The sequence below is a fragment of the Myotis nattereri genome, assembly GCF_964212035.1.
Source record: "Myotis nattereri genome assembly, chromosome: 13".
In the NCBI taxonomy this organism is placed as follows: domain Eukaryota; kingdom Metazoa; phylum Chordata; class Mammalia; order Chiroptera; family Vespertilionidae; genus Myotis; species Myotis nattereri.
Genome location: NC_138088.1, coordinates 42821622 through 42849214, shown reverse-complemented (window position 1 = coordinate 42849214; position 27593 = coordinate 42821622). Strand labels below are relative to the sequence as shown.

The 27593-nt window shown below is 42.9% G+C and overlaps 1 protein-coding gene across 1 annotated transcript; it reads right to left on the bottom strand.

The window, feature by feature from the left end:
• Positions 1-70: 70 nt before the first annotated feature.
• Positions 71-19052, bottom strand: WNT8B (Wnt family member 8B; the record flags this gene model as incomplete). The annotated part of the gene is made up of 6 exons (XM_081105236.1): positions 71-616; positions 830-972; positions 1745-1870; positions 2644-2782; positions 3556-3589; positions 18985-19052. 6 exons carry the CDS (start codon positions 19050-19052, stop codon positions 71-73), a joined length of 1056 nt encoding a protein of 351 aa, XP_080961362.1.
• Between the last annotated feature and the right edge of the window lie 8541 nt (positions 19053-27593).

Sequence of the window (27593 nt, the reverse complement as noted above, 5' to 3'; positions counted from 1 at the left end):
ACCTCAGAAAGTTCTCAGAGTAAGTGTGGGCCGTGAGGTCAAATGGGGAAAGGAGCGGGAGAGGAGACCCTTAGGGTTTTCTCGAGGGTTTGTGCGCAGCGCCCCCCCGCGGCCGCTCCGCGCGGCTGCAGAAGTACTTGGTGACGCGCCGGCGGCACTGCTCGCAGCGGACCGCGCAGCACCAGTGGAACTTGCAGTTGCAGCTGGACACGGTCTCGGCGCGGCGCTCCTCCACCGCCAGCCCGCAGTCCCCGCAGAGCCGGCGGCAGCTGCGGCGCTCCCAGCGGCCTAGGGACCGCCCGCGCCGCAGGCACTCTCGGCCCTCCGTGCCCAGCAGGCCTAGCGTTTTGTTCTCCAGGCAGTAGTCTGGGGAGTCCTCCAAGTGCACCAGCTCCCGCGTGGAGATGGAGCGAAAGGTGTCGGCGATGGCGCCGCGTCCTGCCGCGCTGTTGCCAGCACCTTGCAGCAGGTCCACCTTGAGAGCTGCGTGGTACTTCTCCTTCAGGTGCGCGCCCACCTCGCGGAACTCCGGCAGCTGCAGCCAGCAGGTCTGCGTGGTGCAGCTGCCAGACACGCCGTGGCACTTACACGTGCGTTTCATGGTGCCCTTCACCGCCTGGGGGGAGAGGAGTGAGCGGGCCAGGGATTTAGCGCGTGGGGAGGAGTCTCTGCTTCTTGCGGGGGATGGGGGGGGGGAGGACGTTGCTAGGCGTCTAGTACCGCCTACGCCTCAGTACCTCGTTTTCCCAAACTTAAGTGAGGAGTTGTCCTCACTTAGGCGTGGTAATGGATGGAGCCAGCTGCCAACCCCAGGGGCTGCAAGACTCACCTTGCGGCCGGCCTCATTGTTGTGCAAGTTCATGGCTGCCCGGGCATCCTGTCCGGTCTCCAGGGCATCAACGAACTGCTTGGATATTGCCTCTCCGAAGCCCACGTTGTCACTGCAGCCTCCCCACAGCCAGCCTTGACCCCCTGGAAAAGAGCAGGGGAGAGGGAAGGTCGTTGAGCAGCTGTTTCTAATTGGGAATCTGAGATTAAGGTTGGGTGAGTGCCTTGTCTCCAGATTAGTTTCAGCCTAGACTTGTTTTTGCCACTTTTGAGCGCCCACGTGTAGCCTATCATCTGCTCAGGACTCCATGACGTAAGTAGTTGCCGAGTGGATTCTCTGCAAGGTGCCTGCGCGCCCATCTTCATACAGTTTCTGGCCTTTGGGCAGAGTGTGCATGTGCCCGTCAGCGACTGACTTCCAGGAAGGACAAAATAGCTGGAAGGGAGGTGAGGAACGCGCGAGCACTGAGAGAAAGAGAGAGAGCGAGAGCGAGAGAGAGAGAGAGAGAAAGAGAGAGAGAGGAGCAACTGAAATAATATGGAACAACTAAGTTGGAAGTTGAGCCGCAGGGCAGGGAGGATTGGGACAGTGAGGAAGAGTGGAAAGGAGACAGACAGACAATATGGAAGGATGTCCCCACTGTGTTTGAGAGAGTGACCGATCGACTCCGTGGGGAATGTTCTTCATCATTATTGTGTTAAATTAAGGAAACTACTCAGTAGGTGAGGGAGAGCCCGTGCAGCATTCAACCTGGTTTGACACATTAGGGTTTGGGCTTAAACTGGTTCACCCTGATTTTCCTCAGATTTAGAAGAATACAATTCCTCTGCACCCCACCCAGCTACCCATCAAGCTTTTCATTCTTTAAGTGAACTCTACCAGCCTGCCCTACCCACCCCCAATATCACTACTCACCCAGCTGCCCGTTGCGGGAGTCATCACAGCCACAGTTGTCAAAATCCCCAAGGCTGCAGTTCCGAGTCAGAGTGTACATGACGCCGGCAGAACTGATGGCGTGTACGAAGGCTGTCTCCCGGTTAGCTGGCAGGAACCAGAAATTGGGTGAGTTAGAGAGAGGAGTCGCAACCCAAAGAAACACCAGCCATGCCACCTCCCTTTAATACAGTCATTGTCCTCCGATCCCAGCTCTACCCACCTTTATAATGTTCCTTACTCTCCAGGGTCCACTCCAGCCCTGGTCTCAGCCCTTCCTTTCTCCCCTCCCATCTTTTCAAGTCATACCCTTTGTGATTAGGTGGCTAGATAAAGGATTTCGGTGGGAAAGAGCCTGAGGAAGAGAGGAATCTGAAGGCCAGGCTATCAAGAACCCATCCCACTTCCTCCTGGAACACTGAAGTCTAAGAGGCATGCGCCACCAGTTCTGAAAGAACCTCTGACTGCCAGCCCTTATTTACTGGCATGGCCACTCTCTCTTCTCCAGGGAAATCTGGTCTCCAGGTCTGTCCCCACTTGCCTTGTACCTGGCTGCTGAGCCTGCTGAAGGAAGGGGCTGAGAGGAATGAGGGATTATGACCCTACCTGCCTCCTGATGTTATTTATATAGTGGGGAAGCCATTAGCCAATTGATGAGGTCCATTTGTTGAACAGTGAGGGTTTGGGGGAAGAAAGAGAAAGCTCTTAGGTAGGAAAAAGGAGCTAGAGATGGAACAGAGAAGATCCCAGAGAGGGAGATCACCTGAGAGTAACGACCAGGTGAGGAGTTAGGGTATAAGGAGGCAGGGGCCTTCCCTGGGGAGTGGGGCTCTAACCTGTGGCCAGGGGGTCCAGGGAGCTGTGGCCGAGGCTTTCCTTACCACTGCGCAGGCCGCCATGGCTGGACAGCTGCAGGGCTCTCTCAGGGCAGTTCCAGCGGTCCCAGGCGAACTGGTATTTGCATTCTTCAATCCCGCTCTGGGCACCAGCTGCCACGCTGCTGGAGTAGATCAGGTAAGCCTTTGGGGACATAGGGGTCAAAATTCAGACTTACAAAAGCTGGACTTGGAGACACTTGCCCCAAAGTGGCCAGGCCCCTCTCTTCCTGCCCACTTTCCCATCCCTCCAAAATAATGACAGAGTAAGCACTTTAAATGTGTTGTCTCATTTAACATCACAAATAACCTTGTCAAATAGGAACCATTTTATAGATTAGGAATCAGGCTCAGAGAGGTGAAGTAAAGCAATTTGCCCAAGATCCCACAGCTAGCAAATTATAGAAATAGGAATAAAATTCAGTTTATCAGACACTAGACCTGACTTTACTCACTACACTATTCTGCCTCTCCAAAGTGATTCCCAAATTACATAATTTATGAATTTTCACTGTTCTCATCCCATTACCATCTTAGAAAATAATATTTTGGAACTGGAAATGTCCTTAGAGATAATGCAGTACAATAGCAGCTTTGTAAAGACTGCATTCCTCCCCTCCCTGAGAAGGTTGTGTGACTGCAGCCTGATGGTGTGAAAGGCTGTCGACTTGTCTAGCTTTAGAAATTCGGCTGTAAATTTAGAATCAATACTCGTGAGTTCTTGCCTTGGCTCTGACACTAGTCTGCTGTGTGGTGTGGGTTGTGTCACTAATCCCCTCTGTGCCACAGTTTTTGTCTGTAATAGGTACAGCACAATAAAAAGTGTGGATATAATGAAAAGAAATTAGCACGTATAGTGTTCAGTTAAGAAGCTAAGATTAGTGAAATCTAAACAAATCAAAGGAATATTTTTCTTACCTTTGGACCAGTCATCAGAAAATTGTTCACTGACCTAGAAGAGAACAAAACCACAGAGCGTAATGGAGATGCACCAACTCATTTCTGCTGCCAAGAGTTGTAAGGATTACTTTAGAAAATATAATTGATGGGAAGAAAGGGGAAATGGTTTGCCAAGGAAAAATTATGCATAAGGAGTCTACTAAAGACCACTTATTTAATAAAAAAGAATATGTATTATGCTCCTTTTCAAATACCAAAAGTATTGGGAGTAACGTTTGGTCATTATTTTGCCATGGGTGGGAATAGAGCTAGCATTAACTCATTACTGTGTAATAGATGCTCTACTCTCAGTATTTTACATGTTGATTTTGTTAAATCCTTACTATTGCAGGCATTATTATCCCTATTTTACAAATAGGGAATCTGGGACTCAAAAAAGTATTTAAGGTCACCCAGCTAATAAATTATTGAATCAGGATTTGAATCCAGGACTACCTGGATTCTGAGGAGGGTAGTTCAGTTCTCTAATCAGAAAGATGTAAATAGTAGAATATCTTTCTAGGGATTGGATTGTAATTAAAGTCCAAAAATAAATAATCTGACTCTAGAAAATAGCTAGGCTGTTCCTTTCAAAACTAAAAATAGATTTGTCATACAACTTAGCAGTTCCACTCTTGGGCATTTATCCTTGAGAAATGAGGACTTATTTTTATCCAGGATCTTATACTTGGATGCTCATAGCACTTTATTCATAATAACCCAAAATTTGAAAGTGTTTAAATGTTTTTCAAAGCGTGAGTGGTTATAATAACTGTGGTACAAGGCCTGGCTGGTGTGGCTCAGTTGGTTGAGCATTGTCCCATGCACCAAAAGGTTGCTGGCTCAATTCCCCAGTCAGGGGCACATGCCCAGGTTGTGGGCTCCATCCATAGCAGGGGACATGCAGGAGGCAGCTGATCGATATTTTGCTTATCACATTAATGTTTTTCCCTCCTTCTCTCTCCCTTCCTCTCTCTAAAAGAAAATCAATGAAAATATTAAAATCATGGTGGTACATCCATACAATGGAATACTACTCAGGAATGAAAAGGAGTAAACATCTGATACATGCAACAACTTGAATGAATCTCAAGGCAATTATACTGAGTGATCAAAGCCAATCTCAACAGGACACATACTGCATGATTTCACTTATGTAATAATTGTGAAATACATAATTATAGAGCTGGAGAATAGATTAGTGGTTCCCAGGGGTTAAAGAGGAGGGATACATGTGGCTACAATAACACCAGAGAGTTTTGTGATGGTAGAATTAAGTGTCTTGATTGCGATGTGATTATGCAAAGCTATACATGTGGCAAAATTGCATTGAGCTATACATACACACCGAGTGTATGTAAAATTGGTGGTCTGAATAAACTTTATAAATATTGTACTGTAGAACTTTATAAATATTATAGGATAGTTGTAAGATGTTACCATTGGCAGAGGCTTGTGTAGGACTTCCCTGCACATTTCTTTGCAATCTTCTGCCAGTCTATAATTATATAAAAATTAAAAATTCAATGTATACATACCTGTATATAACCTGGCAAATGGACTTCAGGATAGGCATTTGAAAATTAACCCAAATATATTACCTATTATTGCTCTTTTCCCATTATAATGGAAGAAAGTAACATGGGAATCATTATGTATTGTTCCATAAAAGTTGGTGTACCCTGCAAATGTAAAGGCCAATAAGATGCTGGCCATCATCAGAAGTGAAAAGAGCTTAGCCGACTCTCTTCACATCAAACACAAATAACACCTAAAATGTGGGTGGTTTTTGAAAAACAGTATCATAAACTGGGAGGCTGCCATGTGAGAGATGAAAAAGATTTGGAAAGAAATGTAACAGGTTTTTAGAAAATCATAAAAAACTACGTAGTCAACAAAACTTTAGAGCTTGGTAAGGGGAAAAGGGTATGTGAAAAATACAGGAGTAAACATGTTTAAACATGAAGATGAAAGATCCTGATTTGATGGAGAGCTCCTATGACTGCTGTTCTCCCTGTGTTAAGTTAGGTCATTCTCTCTCTCTCTTACCTCTGCACTTATTTTTATTAACAATTTATTGTCTGTCACTGCTCTTATGTTCACATTGCAACTCCATGTTTTGTCAGTCATTTTCAATTCTCACTTTTGTTAAAGAGAGATAAATGAGCAAACAAACAAACAAGCAAACAAACAAAAAACCCTCCTAAAACTTCAAAGCTTGGCAGGCAAAATTAAGTTAACTAAAAAGTACTACTATCTTGGGAGTGGTAGTACCAGCAAAGAACAAAAATAAATTCAAAACAATTTAAATGAATTCATAACTGCTAAAGCCATTATGGGTTTGCAGATAAATTTCTGTTCCTGAAAGAGCGGTGTCAGAGGAGTCAGCCAGGCCCTCTGCTTGCTCTGGCTCCGGAGGGTGTTTTTTCTGTTAGATAACTGCCAAAGACGCTTGGACATTACCAGGCAAGACAGAGGCTAGTTCCCGTCCCCCAGGACGGACAGCGTCAGGAAAGAAAGCAAAGCAACAAAACAAATATCAAGTGGTAGACAGAGGAGAAAGCTCTGCCATGAGCGTGGGTGAAGAGACTCCCTGTGAGAGGACGCGAGGCTGGAATCGCGGGGAGTGTTGCGCAGAATACTGGAGGATTCTTCCTTCCTCAAGGGCGCCGCAATATGTAAAGTTTTGTATGACGTGCTGGTCTAGTTCAATTGATTAATCAGATTTAATTGAGCAACTGCCGTGAGACACGACTGCCAGCCTTAGTTGGACAGCATTCCCATAAACTGACTTGTGTTGGAAACCCTGAGTTATTGGCAGATATATTTGAACCATTGTGGCTGACTTGCTCATAACCAAAATAGCCAGTATTAAGAAACGACTCGTCGTGATAGATGTTAACTAGACGCATTGTAATGATCAGTTCACAATATACACACACATCAAATCATTATGCTGTCCACCTGAAACACAGAAGGGCAACTATCTACAGAGATAGGGGAATAGGAGAAAAACCCTTATTCATGCCTGTGGTCTTAACTACCGTGATTATGCAATGTCTCCCTAATCTTTACCTCCAGCCCTTTCATCTTGAGATCCAGAGCTGCATTACCAAATGAATGCTAGACTTCTCCACTGGGAATGTTTCAAATTAAGAAGACAGTATGTCCAAATGCCAACTTATGCCCAGCCGGTGTGGCTCAGTGGTTGAGCATCGATTTATGAACCAGGAGGGCACGGTTCCATTCCCGGTCAAGGCATATGACCAGATTGTGGGCTTGATCCCCAGTGTCGGGTGTGCAGGAAGCAGCCGATCAATGATTCTCTCTCATCATTGATGTGTTTTTTTAAAAAATATGTTTTATTGATTTTCTACAGAGAGGAAGTGAGAGGGATAGAAAGAAACATCGATGAGATAGAAACACTCATCATCCGCCTCCTACACGCCCCCCAATGGGGATGTGCCCGCAACCAAGGTACATGCCTTTGACCAGAACCGAACCCGGGACCCTTGAGTCCGCAGGCCGATGCTCTATCCACTGAGCCAAACCGGTTCTGGTTCATTGATGTTTCTATCTCTCTCTTCCTCTCCCTTCTTCTCTGAAATCAATTTAAAAATATATTTTAAAAAATATAAATAAATAAAAGCCAACTAATATTCCCTGTTGAACTTGACACTTCTCCTGACTTGACTATGTTTTGTTAATAGAGCCACTATTTCCCCACATCTCTCTCAATCCATTTTCACTATCTAATCAGTAAGACTTGCATGTTTTACCCCCATTATACTTTTCACTTACCAGCTCCCTTTTTTCTCTCTCACTTTCTCAGGAATTCTCACTGTCATATCTTATTTGTGGCCTCCAACTTAGACCATTGTAGAAGCCCTACTAATTGACCTCTCTAGTTATAATTTTTACCCCATTCCAATCCAGTGTATAGTCAGTCTGCAGCTAGATCAATCTTCTTAAAGCCTGATTCTGATATCCTGCTCAAGGATCTTCCTTAGTTTTTCAACTCTTGCACTCAAGGCTCTCCATAATCTGACCATACATGTGTTTTCAGCTTAATTTCCCATGAAATATCCCTACTTGTCCAATCGTCTAGTCCAGTGGTCGGCAAACGGCGGCTCACGAGCCACATGCGGCTCTTTGGCCCCTTGAGTGTGGCTCTTCCATAAAATACCACGTGCGGATGCGCATGTACAGTGCGAAGTTGACTTAAAACTTTAAGTAAAGTTTATTAAGTTAATTTTAGGAAACTTGGAGTGAAAGAAGATGTAGTGTCGAGGATTGAAAAAGGTATGTTGAGATGGTTTGGACATATAGAGAGGATGAACAAAAGGAGATAGACGAAACAAGTATGCAAGACGAGTGTGGATGGGAGAGTTGGAAGGGGTCGACCTCAGCGAACGTACTTCAATCAGATTGAGGACGTTTTTTAGCAAAGGCCAGCTTAGGAGTACCCTAATTAAGTTAATAACAATGTACCTACCTATATAGTTTAATTTAAAAAATTTGGCTCTCAAAAGAAATTTCAGTTGTTGTACTGTTGATATTTGGCTCTGTTGACTAATGAGTTTGCCGACCACTGGTCTAGTCAAACTGAAGCAGTTGCTATTCCCAATACCATGCATTCATACCTCTAAACCTTTGCCCACACTGTTCTCTTAAACCTTGCCTAGTCTTAGTATTTTCAACCAATGGTGCTGGAACAACCACTGGATTTCCACATGCAAAAGAATGAAGTTGGTCCCATATCTCACACCATATACAAGAATTAACTCAAAATAGATCATAGACCTAAATGTAGGCACTAAAACTATAAAACTCTTAGAAGAAAATATAGATATTAAGTTTTCGTGATCTGAGGTCAAGCAATGTTTTGTTTGTGAATCTGATACTAAAAACACAAGTGACCAAAGAAAACATTGATAAACTGGATTTCATCAAATTAAAAAGTTTTGTGCTCCCAAAGTCACCAAAAAGGGAAGTAAAAAGACAGCCCACTGAATGGAAATATTTGTAAGTCATATATCTGATTAGACACATTCAGAATATACAAAGAGCATTGATAGCCCAAGTAAAAAATGGGCAAAGGATCTTAAGAGACATTTCTTCAAAGAAGGTAAACAAATGGCCAATAAGTGCATGCTATGATGCTTAATAGCATGAGTTACCAGAGAAACCCAACAATTACTACTTCAATCTTCTAGAAAATGGATGCTCCATTTACAACAGTAATAAATTGGTGACCATTCTCCTCTTTCTTTTGTATCTGGATGGAGCATCTTCCAGGTTTGGTAGCTCTCATCAGTCCTCTAGGAAACATGCTAACTACTTCTACCCACAGAAGGCTTTAATGCCATTATTATAATTTTACGTTCTTTTTAAAAAATATATTTTTATTGATTTCAGAGAGGAAGAGGGAGATAGAAACATCAATGATGAGAATCATTGATCAACTGCCTCCTGCACATCCCTCACTGGGCATGTGCCCTGACCGGGAATAGAACCGCAAGCTCCTGGTTTATAGTTCGACGCTCAACCACTCAGCCACACCAGCCAGGCTATTTTACATTCTTAGACTGTCTCCATACTCTTATCAACCCTGAAGTGAGTCTAATTCATTCTTTGGTCTATACTTTTTCCTACAGCTTCTAATGCTATCTCACCATTCTCCCAAGTTAATTTACCAATAGTAAGAATTTGCAAGAGTGATCAGGACTCTCTCTCCATCATTCATTCTGAACTCTCACAATAACGTTTCACTGTAAGTAGCTTCTGCTCTCATTCCCATCAAGGCTGGGTAGACAAGTCCTTTTGTCCTCTTCACTTTCTGCCACAACTCCCCTACTATTAACATTTGCAAGTTCTTTTCTCTTCCTTTTATTGTGTACTAGGGGCCTGGTGCATGAAATTCGTGCACTGGGTATGGGGGGCGCGGAGAGTGTCCCTCAGCCCAGCCTGCCCCCTCTCACATACTGGGAGCCCTCAGGCGTTGACCCCCATCACCCTCCGATCGCCTGATCGGCCCCTTGCCCAGGCCTGACGCCTCCGCCAGAGGTGTCAGGCTTGGACAGGGGACCCCCATCTCCCCCCATCACTGGCTCTGGCCCCCGCCCAGGCCTGAGGCCTCTGGCCCAGGAATCATGCCTGGGCAGGGGACCCCCATCTCCCTCTGATCGCTTGCTCCACCCCCCGCCCAAGCCTGATGCCTCTGACCCAGGCTTCAGGCCTGGGCAAGGGGACCATCATATCCCCCCAATCCCTGGCTCCGCCCCCCACCCAGGCCTGATGCCTCTGCCAGAGGAGTTGACCCTCATCACCCTCCGATCACCAATCACCGGATCGGCCCCTTGACCAGGCCTGAGGCCTCCGGCAGAGGTGTCAGGCCTGGGCAGGGGACCCCCAGCTCCCCGCGGTTGCAGGCTCCGCCCCTGCCCAGGCCTAACGCCTCTGGCCTAGGCGTCCGGCCCAGGCAGCGGGGACCTGCAGTGGCAGCGGGGGTCGCCGCGATTGTGGGCTTCACTTTGGGCCCAGGCAAGGGACCCCTAGCTCCTGGGACTGCCAGCTTCGACCGTGCCCAGCTCCCATCGCTGGCTCCACCCCTACTTCCTGCTATCACTGGCCAGGGCAGCAAAGGCGCCTGATTCTCCGATCATGGCTGGGGGGCAGGGCAAAGGCAGCCCCAGGGCCGCCTTTGCCCTGCCCCCCAGCTCTTAGCTCCCCCCTGGGTTTCAGATCACTGTCAGTGGCAGGGGGCTTCTTCCTGCTTTCCCTTTCGCCTCCCTGCATTGTGCCTACATATGCAAATTAGCCGCCATCTTGTTGGCAGTTAATTTGCATATAGCCCTGATTAGCCAATGAAAAAGGTATCGCCGTACGCCAATTACCATTTTTCTCTTTTATTAGTGTAGATAGACTAAATCCTTGCTAGTCTCTTCATTACTAAATATCTTTTCAACTCTTATTAAATACTGATACAGATGCATTAGTAGTTTTGAGGCTATGGGTAACCGCTAAAGCAGAGCTCTGGGCACCTTCTATCATTTTCCCTTTGTGTCTGCTCTAGGGACCAACACCACAGTGGCTATAAACTAGCCATAATCAAACCACTATACAAAGTTTCTTGATCGAGGGCACTATAGCTCCTCAAACACCCCCGGCTTTCAGCATTATGCAGCTTCTCTCTTGGGCTATACTGTCTCCTAAATTGCCTATTTTATAATATGTCTGATCACCAGTAAATATTTTTCCTAGGGAGCTGGGGCAGAAAGGGAGGGACTTTAGATCAACCCAAATACAAATGTCACAGCTTTTCTTTTAGCTCTTGGAAAACCTCCAACTTTCTTTTGTTTGTTTGTCAGTCTTCTTTGACCTAATATTTATTACCCATATATCCATGCCCTCTAATTTTCAATGCTTGTCTTTCTTTGGTACCATTTGAAGAAACCTTTAATCATTATTTATTACTATTTTACCATCTTAGAAAGTTCATGAAAAATTGCAAGTTCCCATTCTCTGTCAATTATGTCTAATGATGGACGAGAGGTTTAAGCCACTATCCAATGTTTCAATCATTTACCCCTGTTTGGGGGTGATTCTCCAAACTAGCACAGCCCATGAGGTGGTCTGTAGCACATCGCATTGTATTGTTGGGAGTTTAGCTGCCATGGTGAGAACATGTGCCTGATTCTATATAGCCTGTGACACAGATGGGCACTGGACCAGGAGTGCCAAGCACCATGCTACCTTCAGACTTCCTTCTCCCTTTGCACAGCCAGGACCCTGTTCCTAGGCCAAGTGTGTGTGCCAGACTCCCTCTCCCTGAGTATGGGAGTTTCTTCCCAGGAGAGCACTAAGTCTCATGCAACAAGTTTCTTGCAGGCCAGCCCCACTAGTTTGCCAAGTGTGCCTGGATACGTTTAAATCCCAGTGGTTCGTGTAGCTTAAATTCCAGTTAGGATTCCCCCATTCTCTTCCCCTCACATAGTTTTAAAAAGCAAAGGTTCTGCATATGAATATCCAGAATTTAGTATTTTCCTCTCGACGCCCAGGACTTTCATCTCGATGCCTTCTGACTCCTCCGCTCGCCCCCCCCCCCCCACTTGGTTCTCCCTCTCTCCTCTTTCCTCACAAGTCTTTGAATACTAGGGTTGGCTTCTCTCTACCCTTTAATCTCATTTCTTGAGGTCCATAAAAAGTCTCGGGGTCATGAAGCTCTAGTTGGCCTACTTCTGGAGAGACTGTGTAATTATAATTTGGGGTGATAGCCCAGGGGCAAGGAGAAGTGGTAGTGAATGAATGTAGATGCACATCTCTCTCTGGAGATTTAGCAGAGAGAATACAGGGAGAAAGGTCGGGGGAGATTAAGGAGAGCGACCAGAGTAGGGAGCTGCCTGGAGCTGTAGCCAGAAGGTGTTCCAGTGAAGCAAGTTTTTCTTAGAATGAATGTCTGACAGCCAGCTTTTTACCTCATTGAATGCACAAGATGCCTTGGGCCCAGGACAGCCCAAACATAGCTCTTTCTGAACAAGTTTCCTTGTGATTCCCTCTATCTGCTATAGCATATGACCCCCACAACACACATGCACCAACACACACACACACACACACACACACACATCCCAATATGTACACACACACCAAATTACAGAGAAGGCAGGCCTTACTAAGCATTGTGAAATAATATCCTACGGGTCCCAAATTTTTTACTACCCCCTCTGACAATACCCAAGGATATTTAAGCTAGGTATAATTCACCGTATAATTAGAAAGAGTAAAGTTTAAAAATGTTTTTCAAGGGTGAACAGCGTGACTAATTCTTATCCGTTGTAAAGTATAAGTAATTGAAATCGGGCTCTTTCCTATTTAGCCAGGGGAGGATTAGGAAGTAGAAGCCACAAGATAATCTGAAGTCTTGTAGGGAAGAGAAGGGTTCAGAATTTCAAAGACAAGTTTCTTCCTACTTAAAAATGTGTCCAGAGGGAACAAAGGTGATGTTAGAGGGGAGCTCTGTTTCAGTAGAGCAATGGAATAGAAGGCAGATAACAGTGCGTAAACAGTTCTGAAACTAAAGCAACCAGTACAGACTCATTGAAGGAGTATGGACGGCATTGAAAGGAAAGAGAAATGCAGTGGCGATTCGGGCCAAGTAGAAGTTTTTTCCAGAAGAGTATAAAAGGAAAATGAAGGAATATACAGGTTTAGGTCATACCCCCAGAGCTATTTCACTTATTTAAACTCCATCTGTTTCTTCAAAGGGAATTTAGCCCTATAAGTAATTCCCAAAATTTGTTTTATAAATGTTAATTTTCTATGTTATAAGGCAGTGCCCTAAAACATATTTTTTAAAAGTCTTATAAACAAGTTGATTAAGCAAAGTTAAACAGATGTGTCAGATTTAGTAGTAGTCTTATGTTAAAATCCCACAATATCTCAAATCCAGTCCTTGACAAATAATTACTGGCAAAGACCACATGATAGCCCTCAGGACAACTGTGTGTCATGGGTTCCTGCCAAACAATCTCAGGCGATTCTTTCTCAGGCAAATCACAAATTTTCAAGGGATAATCTTATTCCCTGAAAGTGAAATGTCATTTGTATTCCAGGATATTTTATAGAGCGATAGCTGTCTTTCCTTGTCCTCATTTCCTTCCTTCTTTATGTATTGTAGCAAACGCTGCTGAGAAACACTGAGCAACAGAAAAGCACTTCAGCACTTAGCATTTAAATGAGGACTCTGACTGGGCATAAGCTGTGCTTATTCTCTGTTCCGAGGTCTCTGAGTGAAAGCTGCTAAGGAACAGCTCGAGCCACTGTTCCCAGAAAGCCTGGGATTGCAGGAAACCCGTCCAGGACCATTATGGAAGCTGAGCATTTGGTTTTGTTTTCTGAACTCGTTACCTTGGTCCCTGTAGTGGAGACTTTAGAAAATATTCACGTTCTCAATTGCACTGATGGATACAATGCCAGTTTATGTCAGGATCAAGAAGGTAGGTGTGCATGATAACTCTAAGACCTGCCCTATAAAACAACCAGTGAACAGTTCAAGGTAGGAAAATTGGCAGGTTTTGGCACTTTGGTACCATTTTCACTACTTAATGGAACTAAATCCGTGGATGGTAAAAATGTCCTCACCTCAATCTGAATAGCCACAGCTCAAACAGAAACAAACTCAAATTAGTAACAAATTCTCCTTTTACTAATTTGTGTTCTTGATTTTTCACCCCAATGGGGGTCATATCTGTATGATGTTCCCCAAGATTCACTCTAATTTCTGGCACTAGATCTCTTGAACATGGGATAGGGGGTTCCTTTTCCTGCCCTTCTTCTTCCTATTTTGAACCACAACAGTATTTGGAAGATTTAGACTAAGGGAATACATGCAGTTGAAAATGCTACAGAAAGTATACATGAAGCAAGTTTAGTCAAGGGTTGATAACTGTTGAAGCTGAGTTATTGGGCGTTGTTATATGTACTGTTCTATGTTTTTTTAAAAAAAGAAAATTTCAATAATATAAAATTAAACAACAGAATACGCCTGAAGCAATAATCTATGCAATTTGGGCTCCACCAGACACCTTGGATTAACATGAAGAAACAACAGACAGGATGACATGGCCCATCTATTGGTTTGCTATTTATTATCCTGGATATTGGCCTGGAATGGAAACTTCAGAGTCTGATACGGTGAACCTGAAGAGCCCAAGTAAATGAAAAGGACTGAGATGGTAGCAAAAGAGAATTACAGTTTTTAATTAAAAATATTTATTTAAAAATATAATTGCTATCTCTATCTAGTTGCATATATGGGAGAATTACAGTCTTGAACGAAGGGGAAATTCTTCTTTATGCAGAATGGTTTAAGTTTGGCCTGGAAAACACAAGAATTTCATCTATGGAGCTGCATAGAAATACTGAACCATTGGCCTACTTACAGGGTCTACTGAGACTCCTGAAGCATAGCTTCAGTCTGTGCTGCGACTGGGGCATGCTGACGTTGGGAAAGCAACCTATTAAGAAAAGTGAATTTGGACTGGGCAAATAACAGTGAATTTAAATGATCCCCTATGGTCTGATTTCTCTTGGTCTGGAGAAAACTATGACCTAAGAAGCATATAGAGAGATGATATAATCAAGGACCTATGATAAAGATTGAGAAAAGCAAACCATAAAAATTTGGCTTATAATGAGACTAGAGAGTCTGCCCAGAGTGGATGATAGTTTTTTTTAAGAGGCCCTCAGAGTGTAGGTACATTTCAGATGGGAGGCAAGGGGGACTGTTATTTACCTTAACCAAGCTCAGAGTTTCCCCCAACTGTTAACCCAGTCTGATCTTTTACCTGGGAGGAAAAATCTGCTTTCTGGGGAGATAAAAGAGAGTTTACCCTAAGTAAAATTGTACTGACCTCTCTTTCTAAGCCCTCTGAGTTCTTCTCTACCTCTAATAGAAATAAAAGGGTAAATGGAGCACAGAAAAAAAAGGGATTTCATTATCAGTTCCAAGAGAGACTAGCATTACCCAATATAGAGCAGCACTAAACCAATTGTCCCAGCTGGGTAAAAGGGGGCAGAGGTCGGGGGAGTAAACTCCTTCATGGAAGAGAGAGGGGTTGGGTTGAAATTCCTTTTCTTCTGATTATGTATATCCCATTTACCTCTATATAATGTCACAAAAAGGAGATCCTCCTTTGTGTCATATTATCACACACACACACACACACACACACACACACACACACACACGCACTGTAGAGCATCCTCCTCATTACTTATGCCAGCGGTTCTCAACCTGTGGATCGCGACCCCTTTGGGGTCAAGGGAAAACTCAAGACCATCAGAAAACACATATATAATTACATATTGTTTTTGTGATTAATCACTATGCTTTAATTATGTTCAATTGGTAACAATGAAAATACATCCTGCATATCAGATATTTACATGACGATTCATAACAGTAGCAAAATTACAGTTATGAAGTAGCAACGAAAATAATTTTATGGTTGGGGGTCACCACAACATGAGGAGCTGTATTAAAGGGTCGCGGCGTTAGGAAAGTTGAGAACCACTGACTTATGCGCATTGGTCTCATAAGAAAAGCTTTAAAAAAGTGTCTCCTCTCAGGACCATATAGCCTTTGTAAATCATAATAATGACAATTATAATAGTTTGTAATTGTTGCTATTATTTATAGCAGGAGAAGTAGAAACTCTGAAAGGAAAAACTCAGGTCTCAAGTTGTTGAGGAAATCAATGACACAACTGGGAACTGAGCTTCCCTGATCATGTCTCAAGGCCTTAGAACCTCTTACACCACAGCTCCCAGCCTAATCCTGCTCAGAATTACCCCACAGACCCCGCCTGTTTTAGGGGACTGTGAACTTTTCTTTACTGATTAGGGAAGCTATTAGGTATGTGACTCCTTTATTGGCGTATTATTTTCCAGATTCCAAAGCAGTTTCTCACACCTGACTTTTTCCCCCTAACTTTCTAATGTGACAAAGCTTAGTGGGTCCTCACTGGATTGTCTGTGTTCTTTTTGTATCTGTTAGAGGGAAAACTCAACAAAAACTTAATAGGACAACACATTACCATGAATTCAATGATTTTAAATGAGCTGTGTATTTTACTGGTCATAATATACATTTGAAAAAGTGTTGCATATATATAGCTAACGATGATGCTTCATGAGAATATGGATTCAAAGACACCCCCCCCCCCCCCCACTTAATAACTGAAGCCTTTGCTAATCAGGGGTTTTGCATGTTGTCATTAGTTGAAATTTCAAGAGCCATAGACAGGTTACTCTAAAAACATAAATGTAGAGAAACAAGGGATGATGTATTGCAAAAAGTGCTTTAACACAAGACTTCAGGTAATCTTGCTCTTCTGCAGAAAAGAAACTGACCATGTTTAAATCCTTTGGAAAAACTAAGGGTAGTGATCTCTGTTGAAGAATTCGACCAGAGCCATGGTTAACCTCTGTGTCCCAGTGGATCTTTCTGATTTGGTTATTGCGTTGAGGAGAGTGAAAGAGAGAGAAAGAGGGAAAAGGAGAGAGGGAGAGAGAGAGAGAGAGAGACAGAGAGAGAGAGAGAGAGAGAGAGACAGAGAGAGAGAGAGAGACAGAGAGAGAGAGAACTGGAAAGACCCAGTATCATTATGATACATCATTTGGAGTTGAACGAAGTCAACAGTTAAGGAAAAATATGTTCTAGGTCCATTCATTTCAGATGAGTAAATGTATTGGAAGTGGACAGTCAAATTACTTCATCTCTGGCCACCATTATAAGCATCAGTGTTTGCTTGGCTATAACATGCTTTCCCATACTCATTTCTTCCTTCCTTCCTTTCATTTTTTTTTTAGCCATTAATAATTAAGAAACAACAAATTTTAAAAAAATATTTTTTCTCAAGTTACTAAAGCATCATTCTTTCAAAAGCATCCAGACAAGAGAAAACTATGGAGAATGCTCTTTCCCCCAATTATGTTGCACTGAGATACCTAGTAAAACTGCGTATTGTAGGCACATGTCATTTTTATCCGTTCCTTTTCAAGCCCAGGAATTTCTGTTGATGAACTCTTTTAGGCAGTAATTTCAGGCAAGCCTACAATTGAACAGCCAAGCAGAAATTGTGATTCTCTATTTGTTAAATGCTTTTGAGGTCCCCACATAAAAGGTTGATAATGAAGTACTAAGAGAAACATCTGAAAGGCTGCGGTTGGTCAAATTTCTCTGCATGGCACAAAGGGAAAGATGACCTTATGCAAAACCCTGATAGTTCCATTATAAGAATAATCGAGGTTGAACGTTAAATTTAAAAATCACATTTCAAATGCCACCAAAACCAGACTCAGCAAAGTATAAATATTCAAATTGAGGCTTATGGAATGCAATTTAAAAAAGTTAACTGCCTTATACAGATTTGTACACTTCTCCTCAAAGTCAGGGAAAGTGAGAAGGGGTTCTTAAACCCTGTTTTTAAATAAGAATTTTCTTTCACATCTCTTTTTTTCTTCTTTCTCTTTGAATCCAGACACTTGAATTTGGACAGACAAGCAACCCAGCCACCTTTCAGTGTGGCAGTGTCAATATCGGAATGAAATGAACATGACCCCCTCCAGCAGGGAAGGAACACACAGTAAAGGTATTTTTTATAGAACAATTCTTCACACTGCCCTGGTGACTGGGGAAAGGAATCTCGTGTTTCTCTTTTGCGGATACTGAATCAGCTGAAGAATACCATGAACATCAGTAGAAATTCTCTGAACTAGTCTCCTCGCCCTTTTGTCTTTTTGTTCTCATGAGAGAGAGAGAAAGAAGATTTTTTTTGGACATGAAATATTTAATTAAAATACCAATTAAAAATCGACCAATTATTTGGTGGTTCCGTTTATAATCAGGAATGTTGCAAATTATTGCATTAACCGGCAAATTGTATTAATTTGGCAGACTTGTTATCAACTCTTTAATAATGATGGCTATACTCATTTATGATAAGAACACACTCTCAATTAGCACAGGAAGCTGATTTCAGCAAAGAAACCCCTATTCTTGCTTCCTCAACAGTTTATGTAGCAATTGGATTCGTAACTTGGTTAAATAGATGGTCAAAATGAGAACTGATGAAGAGAGACTGAGCTCACATCTTAATTGAGGAAACCCCAGACACCCTGGCAACATGCATTTCCTAGGTCTTACAGTCTGCATGTTATTTTGTACTTATTAATTTTTCCATGTATAGGTACTTTATGTGTTTTCCAAGAGCTAAGTGCAAATGATGATCATGTCATCTATTATTTGTGTGGTGATTTGTAGTTTACAAAACACTTTCACACATGCTATCTTATTTTCTGAGCAATTTAGAAATATTTGTAAATGGAATAAATCAAATTTGTAGAAAGTTTAGGTTCCTAAAATATTTAAATTCAAACATGTTGGCTGACCTAGTACCAACTCAGTAGTTAATTTTTAATCTCTAGGAAGTGATGATATGAGCTATTCCTTAGAATATTCTGAAAACATTCAAGTCAGTGCAAAATAAGATCCCATTGAATTTTTGTCTTCAACATACAGTAGAACTTGCTTTGAACTACCATCCTCTTCTCTACAATGCCAAAATCAAGATTTGATAAAAAGGGCTACTGTCTTTCCCCAAAAACCATGCAGAATATTTGTGATACAGCAATTTAGAAAAATAGGAACCCCCATCTTTTAATTCTTTTATTGGTAGGGGTCTAAGGATTTACTGAAATCAGCCACAATTTGGAAGAGCCCTACTCCCTGGAACACTTTTTCCTAGGAGAGATCCCAACGCGCCCTACATTCCTGGAAATGAAAACGAGCTCTCTCCCATATATTACATACATTTTCCTAATTCTAGGTTCCAGGTTACTTACCAGGTATGGCTGAGGTGGAGGACACAGGTGAAAAGAAAGATGCACACAGAAGGCTTCATAAGTAACATAATCCTCTGGAGTAACAGAGATAGAAAATTCTAAAAACTTGGGAAGCAGTGCTAAGATGGGACGTATTCTCCTCCTGGTAGTGGGATGGAATTCTCCTCAAACCCCAACTTCCTTGGTGTGTAAGCGATCCCAAACAGAGTTAAGGGGAGGTGAAATGGAGCTGCCAAACTTCCAAAGAAGAGATTATCTACTTAATTAAAGTTTTTTCCCCCCTCTAAGTCCTTCAGCCAATCAGAACTCAAGTGCCAGAGAAAGATTGAGTCGATCAAAGGAACACTCCAGGATCCTCCCAGACAAATGCAGAAGAAGGGGACGAGGAAAAGGGGACAAAGAGAGCAACACGGAGAAAAAGCACAAAGACAGAGGGGTGAGGGGAGGAAGGAGACATAGCGAATCCCCTCCACATCATCACTGCGTGGGGTCTCCTCCTCCCTCTTGCCAATGCCCTCCCACCCCACCTCAGCCTCCCCCACCATGCACACTCACGTGCAGACTCGGGCACAGAGAGGCGAGCCTGGTGCCCAAGGGGATTTACAAGGGACTGTGCTTTCCCGGTTGTCCTTTGTAGGGCTTGAGACTTAATTTGCATTTAGGATAGCCCTCTTCAGAGAAAAAGGTACTAGGTGCACCTCAGCCCTCTGATCTGAGAATATGGGAAGGGGACCCAACCATCTCTGGTATTCTTCTTCTAAGTTAGAAAGGGAGCCTAATGGTTTCTTCCTTTCAACTTTACCATCAGACACTTACTTGTTGAACACCTATTACATCCTCAGTCCTACCCTGGGCATTGTGGGCATCTTTAAAACCCTCAAACATGATTTCTGCCCTGAAGACATTTATAAGCTGGCAAGGTGATAATGTACAGATGCAATTTAATAAGGTAGTAAATTGCTGCAAGCTGACTACAGATCACACAGGCTGATTTAGGGAAGGCTTTCTGAAGAAGACAGAATTTGAAATTCAAAGAAGGGATGAGATTTCAATAGACAGCCACATTCCTACCCTCTTAAACTCAGGTGGTGAAGCCAGTAGGCGTCAAGCTCACACATCTCTGAGTTGCTGTCCCTTCTGTCCCCGTGGAGAGGATGGGGCACCTCAGTCACAGTGCAGGGTCTTCAGAGGGCCCCCAGCTTACTTCCACACGGACACATTTTCTACTTGAGCATCCACATTGCCTTTCCTCAGGGCTCCCCAGAGACAATGGTCTGTCTCTGTATTTCCCACTTTATCCTTATTTCTCTCGCTTCACAACCCGCTCTGGCAAACTGAACTGGAAAATAAAGAATGACTATATTAATTAATTATTTAGATTATTTAAGCCAGATGATTTAGGTGTTTTCACCTAAACATTTGACCAGGTAACTTTATTACCCACTTGGGATCTTGAGTCTAGATCTATTCTAGACCAATCTTTATTTTGGATTCTTTTTTTGTTTTAAATATATTTTTATTGATTTCAGAGAGGAAGGGAAAGTTAGAAATATCAATGATGAGAGAGAATCACTGGTCGGCTGCCTCCTGCACACTCCACACTGGGGATTGAGCCTGCAACCCAGGCATGTGCTCTGACCGGGAATCGAACCGTGATCTTCTGGTTCATAGGTAGATGCTCAACCACTGAGCCACTCTGGCAGGGCTATTTTGGAATCCTTATTGCAAGGTGAGCTTGGGCAGTTTTGAGTCCCACACAAACAACTTTAGGTCCTTCTCTCCCCCCACCCCAACTTTATTGAGGTATAATTGACAGATAAAAATTGTATATATGCTGAAGCCGGTTTAGCTCAGTGGATAGAGCGTCGGCCTGCGAACTGAAGGGTCCCAGGTTCGATTCCGGTCAAGGGCATGTACCTGGGTTGCGGGCACATCCCCAGTGGGAGATGTGCAGGAGGCAGCTGATCGATGTTTCTCTCTCATCGATGTTTCTAACTCTCTATCTCTCTCCCTTCCTCTCTGTAAAAATATCAATAAAATATATATATTTTTAAAAAATTGTATATACTTAAGGTGTATAACTTTGTTGTGAGAAGAATTAAGATCTAGTCTCTTAGCAACTTTGAAGTTTATCTAATCTTCTTAAGCGCCTCTCATCTTTTCCAAAATCTAGCTCTGCAGTTTCCTCTCCGTCTCCTCAAATCAAGGGTTCCATGTAAAAAGGAACTACTTTGCATTATTCCTCTAAAAATGAATTATATAACATTATTCAATAACTTTTAATATTATATATATTTGAAAAGAAGATGTTCATAGGTCTCCTGGAGTTTTGTACCAACAACTGATATATTGAAGCATTTATAATCAATTTTCTTAATCTTCTTTCTACCCTAGTTTATTTTCTGAAGATGTTTGCTTGATATTATTATTTTAGACCTAAAAATGTGGAAACCAAGGCACAGGGCAGAAAAGCAAGTACTGAATACTCTAAGTAATACTACTCTTTAAATTATTATTTCTCTCCTCTGCTATTTTGTTTAATCCTTATTTAAAACTTTGATGGCAGTATATAAACTTTTTCCTGAGAAAACATGGAAATGATCATTTGTCTGTGTATTTAACTGGCAAAAACTTAATGGCCTCTGATGTGTCAGACCCTGTGTAGGTCCCTGAATTGTGGGGATAGAGGAGGCTGTCACCACATTTATAGTCTTTTGGAAGACACAGACTAGTAAATGCTCAAAAGTGCTAAGAGAGAGAAAAGCCGGGATCACTATGAAAGCAGAGAGGCCATACTAGTACACCTAAAGGAACGAAAGAGAGGCAGAAAGGCTCCCTAAGATGCAAAGACATGGTTGAATCTTAAAACAACAACAACAACAACGAAAAACACAACCAAATGAGTTACCAGTAGTGACAGAGAGGAAGGGGGTTCCACATAGAAGAAATAACAGTAGGTTTTACAAATCTGTGAAGCAACAGGTATGTTTGGAGAACTATAATGTGTCTGTTATGGCTGGAATGTGTATGACATGGAGATAGAAGGAAGGCCCAAGAAATCAGGTGGGATGCCGGTAGGGTAGGGCCTGTGCTAGGGAGTTTGTATTTTATCATAAAGGCGGTTGGACACCATCAAAGGGGATTAAGCAGATATGTGACATAAAATTTATAGATCAGATTGGGGGTGGGAATTTTCTTTTCTTTTCTTTTCTTTTCTTTTTTTTTTTTTTTTTTTGGCAGTGATGAAAAATGGCTTAGATAAGACTACAGGTAGCGACCGGTTAGGGCCAGTTGCAGAAATCCAGGTGAGAAGATACAAAGGCTGCCCTATGGTAGTGAAAAAAAGAGGGTGGAATTAGATAGCTATTTAATATCACAGAGGCTGCCATGATAGAATATTTGCTCATTAAGTAGCCAATATTCAGTTGTTAATATTTACTCTATTGTTCTCCAAAGTATTTTTAAAAATCTATAATTAAAGTTGATCTGAGGACAATTAATATTTAGGTAAAAAAATCCTTTTATATTTAACCAGGTATCCCCTCCCCCACCCCCCAAAAAACACCACTCTAGAAACAAAATAAAAATATCAATAGAAATATTTGCAATATATATTTTAAAAAGTGAATTTCTTTAATATGTAAAGAGTTACTATAAACCATTAGGATGAAAAAAACAACCCTATTTTACAATGGCTAATTCATATGAATAAGCTCTTCAAAAATGAAGGAATAAAAATATCCATAAGCCCCAACTGGTTTGGCTCAGTGGATAGAGCATCAGCCTGTGGACTGAAGGGTCCCAGGTTTGATTCGGTCAAAGGCACATGCCCGGGTTGTGGACTTGATCCCCAGTAGGGGGTGTGCAGGAGGCAGCCAATCAATGATTCTCTCTCATCATTGATGTTTCTATCATTCTCTCCTCTCCCTTCCTCTCGGAAATCAATAAAAATATATTTTAAAAATCCATAAAAATATTCAGCTTTGCCTAGCTGGTGTGGCTTAGTTGGTTGTGCATTGTCCTATGCACTAAGAGGTCGCTGGTTCAATTCCCAGTCAGGTTACATGCCAGGGTTGTGGGCTCTATCCCCAGTAGGGGCGTGCAGGGGGAAGCCAATAGATGATTCTTTCTTTCTTTCTTTCTTTCTTTCTTTCTTTCTTTCTTTCTTTCTTTCTCTTTATTGTTGAGATTATTACAGATGTCCCTCTTCCCCCCCACCCCATTGCCTCCCTCCACCCGGTTTCTGCCCAGCCCCAGGCCTTCACCACCCTATTGTCTGTGTCCATAGGTAATGCATATATGCATATAAGATCTTTGTTTAATCTTTTTCTACCCCCCACCCCCTTCTCTCTGAGAATCATCAGTCAATTCCATTTCCTTGCCTCTGATTCTATTTTATTCAGTTTATTCTGTTCATTAGATTTCCTATTTGTTTATTTTGATTTTTAGATTCAATTGTTGATAGGTATGTATTTGTTGCCATTTTGTTAATATTTTTATCTTTTTCTTCTTCTTTCTCTTCTTAAAGAATACCTTTCAGCATTTCATATAATACTGGTTTGGTGGTGATGAACTCCTTTAGCTTTTTCTTGTCTATGAAGCTCTTTATCTGACCGTCAATTCTAAATGATAGCTTTGCTGGGTATAGTAATCTTGGTTGTAGGTCCTTGCTATTCATCACTTTGAATATTTCTTGCCACTCCCTTCTGGTCTGCAGAGTTTCTGTTGAGAAATCAGCTGACAGTCATAGGCATTCCCTTGTAGGTAACTAACTGCTTTTTCTCTTGCTGCTTTTAAGATTCTCTCTTTGTCTTTAGCCTTTGGCATTTTAATTATGGTGTGTCTTGGTGTGGCCCTCTTTGGGTTCCTCTTGTTTGGGACTTGCTATGCTTCCTGGACTTGTAAGTCTATTTCCTTCACCAGGTAGGGGAAGTTTTCTGTCATTATTTCTTCAATTAGGTTTTCAATATCTTGCTCTCTCTCCTCTTCTGGCACCCCGATAATATGAATGTTGGTATGCTTGAAGTTGTCCCAGAGGCTCCTTACACTATCTTCATATTTTTGATTTCTATTTCTTTTTGTTCTTCTGGTTGGGTGTTTTTTGCTTTCTTATATTTCACATCATTGATTTGATTCTCAGAATCCTCTACTCTACTATTGAATCCCTGTGTATTATTCTTTACTTCAGCCAGTGTTTGCTTAATTTCTGACTGGTCCTTTTCCATGTGTTTGGCCTTCTCACTAAGATCCTTAAAAGTCTTACTAAGTCCCTTGGAGGTTTCTAGAAGATTCTTGAGTAGCCTTATAACTGTGGTTTTGAACTCTATATCCAGTAGTTTGCTTTCTTCCATTTCTTTCATTTGTGACATGTTTCTTTGTCTCCACATTTTGGTTGCTTCCCTGTGTTTGTTTCTATGTATTGGGTAGAGCTGCTATGTCTCCTTGAGTCGGTAGAGTGGCCTTGTCTAGTGGGTGTCCTATAGAGCCCAGTGGCTCAGCCTCCCCAGTCACCTGAGCTTGGAACTCTAGGTGCACCCCTTTGTGGGTTGTGAGCACAGTTTTGTTATAGTTGAGACTTAATTACTGTTGGTGTCACTCGGAGGAATTGACCTCTAGGCCAATTTGCTCTGAGGACCAGCTACAACTACAGTGGGAGAGTTGCTGTGCAGGAGACACCCATATGGAGCAGGACTTGCTTCAGTGGGGCTTTGGTGCTCACTGAGTCTGCCCCTTGAATGTGTCGCTTATGGATATGTAGAGTTGTAATCTGGTATGGTCTGAGACTGGCCACTGAGTACACTGGCTCTTGGGTCTCCTAGGAGATACAAGGTCAGCCACTGCCTGGGTCCACCCAGCAGGAACTACAGAGAGATCTGCAGATTCCTCCTCTTTGTATTGGGTTTGAAAGTGCCCTGACAATGCCCAGCTATGAAGCAAGGCAGGCTGGTGCTGGTGCCAAGTCTTGGGCCTTTTATTGATAGATTTGGAGCTCCCTGCCCCAGCTGTAGCTTGTTTTAGATTTTCAAGGACAGGCCATTCATATGCAAAAGCCACTGCAGGCAGCTTGGGTGGGGTTGTAAATTGGATGAGGCAAGGTCTTAGGTAATCTCCGGGGGGGGGGCGGGGGGGGGGGAGCAAACAGAAATGGCTGCCAGTCAGCCCTGCACAGGAACAATGATCCCTGCAATTACCTCTGTCTGGGAGAAAGCCGCCCTCAAGTTCCTGCCCCAATGCCAGACAAATGTGTCCCCCAGAGCCTCACCCTGGTGCTAGAGCTCAGAGGAAGTAGGACCTTATAAGTTCAGTTTGTGGTGCTCACCTTTTAAGAGGAACAGCTGGGTCTCCAGCAGCCTCTGTATCATTGAGCTCCAATCTGCACTGGTTTTTACAGCCCATAGTTATGGGGACTTCTTTTCCCAGCTCTGGGACCCTGGGTTGGGGGTCTGGTATGGCGCTGGGACCCCTTGCTCCTCCGGGTGGCCTCCGCAGAGGCAATCTCCCTCCTGATTAAAAAAGTGGCACATGTGGGTGCCAGACCAGCCCCTTCCACTCTCCGCACCTCCTACCAGTCTCAGTGTACTTTCTTCTTTACTTCTCTAGTTGTAGGACTTCCATTCAGCCAGCTTTACAGTGGTTCTGGATGATGGTTGTTCTGTATTTTAGTTGTAATTTTGATGTGGTTGTGGGAGGCAGCGAGTACAGGCATTTACCTATGCCACCATCTTGGTTCCCCTTAGATGGTGTTTCTTGATGTTTCTATCTCTCTCTTCCTCTCCCTTCATCTCTCTAAAAAAATAAAAAACATTTAAAAAATATTCAGCTTTACTGATTATAAGAAAAAGGCAGGTTTAAGTAATGAGATACCACCTTTATTCATCAAATTGGCAAATGTGTAAAATAATGAGATCCAGTATTAATAAATGTGTTGTTTCATCAAATGGTCATTCTATCTAATAAAGAAGGAATATGCTAATTGACCCTCATGCTGTTGCAAAGATAGCGGCACCCACAGCCAACAAGGAGGGAATATGCTAATTGACTGTCACACCCTCAAAGATGGTGGCACCCATAGCCAGTAAGGAGGGAATATGCTAATTGACTGCTCTGCCCTCAAAGATGGCGGTGCCCACAGCCACAAGATGGCCGGCAGGGAAGGGCAGTTGTGGGTGATCAGGCCATCAGGGGAGGGCAGTTGGGGGGCAATCGGGCTGGCAGGGGAGTGGTTAGGGGCAATCAGGCAAGCAGGCAGACGAGCGGTTGGGAGCCAGCAGTCCCGATTGTGAGAGGGATGTCCGACTGCTGGTTTAGGCCTGATCCCACAGGGATTGGGTCTAAACCGGCAGTCGGACATCCCCCAAGGGGTCCCAGATTGGAGAGGGTGCAGGCTTGGCTGAGGGATCACCCTCTTCCCCCCCACCCCCATGCACGAATTTCGTGCACCAGGCCTCTAGTTTTATATACTGCTGGTAGGAATGCGAAATAATTCAACCTTTGGAGAGCAATTTGATAACATGAATTTAAAACTTTAATCATACTAGTAATATATTTTGACCCAATAACTCCACCTTTAGGAATTTATCCTAAGGAATTAATCAGGTAATGTTTATCAGAATGTATGTATAAGGATATTCATTAAATTAGTATAAATAATAGCTTTAGTAGAACACTTGGAGTGTCTACCCAGCTCATAATGACTGCTTTTATGGACTATCTTATCTCCGATGGGAACCCTCCAGCAGATTTTGACCCACAGAGCAGCATTCCATTCTACTGAGCCAATCAGGTTTCCTTCCCTAGGAATTTGATGAGAGGGATGAAAGAGAAAATAGTATCTCTGTCAAGTTAAGCTTCTCACTGTATCCTGAATATTCCTTTTTTCCCCCCCAAACAGAGATAGCATGGGATAGCACAATGCTTTCTAAAATAAGTGACTTAGAGAATCTAGAACAGGGGTCCTCAAACTTTTTAAACAGTTCACTGTCCCTCAGACCATTGGAGGGCCGGACTATAGTTTAAAAAAAAACTATGAACAAATTCCTATGCACACTGCACATATCTTATTTTGAAGTAAAAAACAAAACTTCAAAAAAATAGGCCCTCCTAACTTCAAAAAAGAAGGCCCTACTAACTGCAAAATAAAAAAAAAATAGACCTCCTAACCTCAGGCAGCAGCAGGCTCTGCACAGGCAAGCTCGTGACTCGTCTGATCACACCCGAGCCTGAGAGGAGGAGGGAAGTCTGAGAGTGCGGCGCACATTCCACACATGGGCCGGGATGAGTCAGCTGCTGAGCAACAGGCAGCTGCGGCAAAAACACCCGACAGGCGGGATAAATGTTTTCGGTGGGCCGCATGTGGCTCGCGGCCGGTAGTTTGAGGACCCCTGATCTAGAAGTTCTATAAAAGTGGGTGGAAGGGGCCAAAGTCTTTGTACAACCAAAAAGGACTACATCAACTTTAAAAAAGTGATATCTGGCTGTTTAATGTTGATGAGCAACTTGTGGCTATGATCCTCTTTCATGGTAAACGACCCCTACTCAGAATTCTCTCTCTTTGTAGAGAAAGTCTACACAGGAACTAAATAGTAACCCAGGGGTTCAGTTTAACCCAT